This window comes from Morone saxatilis, unplaced genomic scaffold (assembly GCF_004916995.1).
Source record: "Morone saxatilis isolate NCDOM2014 unplaced genomic scaffold, NCSU_SB_2.0 Contig19, whole genome shotgun sequence".
Classification (NCBI taxonomy): Eukaryota; Metazoa; Chordata; class Actinopteri; family Moronidae; genus Morone; species Morone saxatilis.
This window is the reverse complement of record NW_023339751.1, coordinates 23,145,790-23,149,919: the sequence shown is the minus strand read 5'-3', so window position 1 is coordinate 23,149,919 and position 4,130 is coordinate 23,145,790. Positions and strand designations below refer to the sequence as shown.

The 4,130-nt window shown below is 40.4% G+C and overlaps 1 protein-coding gene across 2 annotated transcripts in view; it reads right to left on the bottom strand.

Annotated features, from left to right (window-relative positions):
* Nucleotides 1-107: 107 nt before the first annotated feature.
* Nucleotides 108-4,130, bottom strand: part of si:ch211-195b21.5 (probable ATP-dependent RNA helicase DDX46) — a 24,129-nt gene continuing 20,106 nt past the window's right edge. Inside the window, exons 2-4 of one of the 2 annotated variants that reach the window (XM_035663050.1) lie at nt 2,831-2,976; nt 2,148-2,721; nt 108-1,393 (exon numbers count right to left, since the gene is read on the bottom strand). In XM_035663050.1, the coding sequence (XP_035518943.1) occupies nt 707-1,393; nt 2,148-2,648 (1,188 nt within the window). In that variant the 5' untranslated portion in view covers nt 2,649-2,721; nt 2,831-2,976 and the 3' untranslated portion in view covers nt 108-706. Of the gene's footprint in view, nt 1,394-2,147; nt 2,722-2,830; nt 4,125-4,130 lie in introns of those variants that run through there. The other variant, XM_035663049.1, reaches the window with a different exon arrangement.

Here is a 4,130-nt window from a genome sequence, read left to right as displayed (position 1 = left end):
CCAAATATGCGTTTGTTTAGGAGGAAAAATAAGAAAAAGAATTCCTTCAATTACAATAGGGCCTTCGCACGTTCAGTGCTCGGGCCCTAATAACACAAATGTCAGTAATGCATCATAGTAGGACTCGACCACTTTCTCACAGTGGAGACTCGCACACATGAAGTCACAAAAATGCAGCAGGGCTCAAGCACTTTGAGCACATGCTTTAATTCTGTTTTATCTATGACCGAGTATGGTCGCATATCGCAGCAATAAATACTTTATTAGTTATTGCTTGGCATGGTCGGAACCTGCAGTGAGAGGCTGTTCTAATGCTGTTGGGAGGAGTTGCATTCCAGTCCATTTCCATCTCTCATTTGTATTTGCCATTCAAAGGCAGCAACATTGCATGAGTTTGACAAACCTGGCTAACAGGGCTAAGCTGACTAGCATGTTACAGCTGATAAGCATGTTACAGCTGATACACAACAACTTGTGCACTACCAAAACTTTTGGGATAAAGCCTGCACTCTAGAATTTCTGTTCCAGTGCAAATAGTAAACAGTCTTGACAGTAACTGTTTGAGTCACAGGTCATACCAAACTGAGGATTGGGTTAGTAATAACTAACTTATTGGCTTGTTTTCCAAACATCCTGTACTTAACAGTTTGGGAAGAATACACCCTTGAAACCCAAACAGCTTTTTATTGATATTTACTATCAAATATTAAAAAAACTGTAATTGAACAAGTTGAGTAATCAAGTTGAATCTTTCATTCAATACAGGATACTCACCTTTGATCAGTGATTGTAGAGACTCCAGAGCTTGTCGCACATTTGGGTCACTCAGTCCTGGCATTACTAAGCCTGCTGCTGTTGGGTCTGAACCAAGAAGTGCAGGAAACATATGTTTCCCCTCCTTCTGCCCCTGCATCTTCACCACGATCTCGCTGATGTCTGCAGTGCCCAGACTTTCTAATATGTTTTTGATCTTCTCACATTCACTGCTGTCTAGATTGGAAGAGACTAAGCTTGAGGAAGTCATCTGAAGGGGTTGTTGCTGTTGACTGCCAAGAGCAAGACTATCCATTTCCTGTGGTTTGACATGTTCTCCAATCTGGGAAAACGCTGTAAAAATTGTGGTACTCGTAATTTTGGAGGACTTATTGGCTTGTTTTCCTTCAACTTCTTCATTCCCATACAAGAATGACTCTTCATCTTCAAGCTCATCAGCTTTCCGGACTGTGGAGTCCTCTTGACTTTGTACCTGGAGCCAAGAGAAGTCACTTCCTACTCTGTCATGAGGAAGGAGCATACTATCATTTTCCAATGATATTGAATTCTCCTGACTGTCGTGCTGCTGATGTCTGTGCTCATCTTGAAAAGACTCCACTTTTTTGCTTTCATCTGAGGCCTGGACAGAAGAGATAACAATGAGATAGTATTAACCAAAGTCTCATTGGTCAGGTTATCGCTGGTAATGTCACTTTAACTAAGAAAATGCTTCTCAATACATTATTTTAGGGGATTGGAGGGACATATGCAGACCTGATGTATGTCAATGTATGTCATATTGTTAGAAATAACAATATGTATGAAAATATCAATATATATATATATTTTATTCTTCAATAACAGTATGGTTTAATATATAATAAGACCCACAAGTCAAAAGTCAAAACACCAGTGCTTACTTTATTGAACATCACTCAGCTCCAAACTAACTGACACAATGGCACTACATTGGCCCCCAGCCTCACAAGACAGAAAAGCTCTATTTAGAGGGTTATTCATATATTTTTATACTGCATCATGAAGGTGACTGAAGACTCATCCACGGATAAACAATGACTTGTAGCTGCTAATTAACTAGCTTTTATCAGTGAAGCACTAACATTGTACTATTGTGCTAGGCTAGATCAGTTTTACAACAGATACACTGTACAGAGTTTTTGTTTTCTTTCAGCTTGACATGATCCAGAACGTTCTGCTGTGACAGTAATCATCTGTGCAAAACACAGTGCGCTCTTTTACTGTATGTAGTTATATGGAATAAACAAAGCCTCTATGCAAAGAATTTGCATCAATGATTTTTAGTAACTGAGGTTACTTGAGAAATGGTTTGCAACTGAAACAAGACATTTTGTAGAATGAATGATCAGATCTACCTGAATAGTGAGGATGGCATCTTTGAGGGTGGGCAACCGCTCTTCCATTTCTTTGCTGTTCATGACCAGCTTTAGTCCTTCAAACAGACTATTTTCTGTCAGATTATTAATGCTGATGCAGCTGTGGTTCGGACTCCTCTTTCTTTTTTTGTCTGTGCCATGGCTCTTTTCACCACTGCTACTTCTTGACTTGGACCTCCTCACCCGGCTCTTGCTCCGTACATGACTCTTCTTCTTGCTTCGGCTATGGCTCCTACTCCTACTGTGAGCCCTGCTTTTACTTCTCACTCTACTCTTGCCACGAACATGACTTTTGCTCCTTCCTCTGCTTCGGCTGCGTGCACGGCTTTTGCTTCGTGCACAGCTCTTGGCTCGAGATCTGCCGCAGCTTCGGCTTTGGCTTCTGCTCCTGTTCACATGCTTCTGGAACTCAAGGTTTGATTTGACTACTTCTTTCAGGACATTAGCTGACTGAAATGCATCAGCCAGGTTGTATGCCATGTTCCCTTTGAGATAGTCTGGGAGAGGCTTGTTGGCTGCAATGCATCTCAGGAATTCCTCACCAGCTCGGTCACTGAAAATCAATAATACATGTGTTTCAAACACGAGCAAACACAAAAAGTACGAGAGCAACTGGTCCAGCTGAAACTTATACAAAATACTTAATTTAGACATATACACACCTGTTGTCTGGAGAATGATGTTCTGCAGGATTAGGATTCCACTGTGGGACCTGAGTGTGCGTTGGTTCTGCAGGAGGGCCGATCTGCCGCCTGCCTCCCAAACCAATCACTGTACTATGGTCTATGGAGAAGCTGCTACAGTGGGGCTGAGAGTATTCAGAATTCATGTTATAGTGCTGTACAAGACAGAACTGCAATAGCATATTTAAGATAATACTTATTTAATTTGGAACAGTTGTACTCGTTCAAAGGTTTTACTTTTTAAATCTTTGAGCAATAGGAATATTTGATATTAGGTCGGTCGTTGTAACAGAGACAATGTAAAATATGTTTACAATTTGCCAGTCATATTGCATCCTGCTGATCAGTGAAATGCTAGTTCACAGAAATCAATAGCACTGGAAACGCTGAAATCAAATAGGCATTTCCTAAGTATCAGTAACAATTGAGATAATGCGTAGCCTAAGGGACAATCAGGACATGGCAGGGCAATGCTTTTCTGCTGGCCTATGTGGCCAAGTAATGCTGTTAAATCTGTGCTTTCACCCTTTCACACACATTCAGTGATGGCAAAGCCCATCGAACAGAAACTAATGCAGTCATACACATTCACAGCAATTCAGGGTTCAGTATCATGATCAATATTGAGCCCAGGGACTACAGTAAAGATACAATGGACCAGATTTAAGAAAGACAGCAAACAAGTTTTCTTTTAAACTGTTGATATATTTTCAAGACAAAAAATAGCAACAGGACGACATTATCATGGGTTATTACACACAGTGGAAATTAAATAAAAGACACAATGCATACAATGTATATGAAACATATGAAATTGTCAAGTGGATGTGAAAAAATAACCTTATTTCATGTATCCACATTTCATTTACTGCTTAGCTTAACTTTGGTGAACTCAGACCACACAAATTCCTGATGTAACAGTGTTAGAGCTGGAGGGTACAAAATGGACATTAATTGCTGTTATGTCTTTCCGTAAAACTTGTAATAATGGTATAATGGTCGGGGGTATCGATCAAAAACAATCACCAAAATTAGTTTTTTGTCAAGGGGTGGCCAAACTTTTACATTCAACTTTATTATTATATTGGGGTAGTTTGATTAATTTCTCAGTGCTTAGTGTCATTGTTACCTACTCATACTAGCATAGCATGTTCTTATCCCAAAGCAGCCTGCTGTAACGAGTCTACAATAATAATATATAATTAAAGCTGCAAGCAGCATTGGGCGGGACCTCGCACTCCACGCGACTCGGGGCGTGGCGCGGCCGCGTCACGTGCCG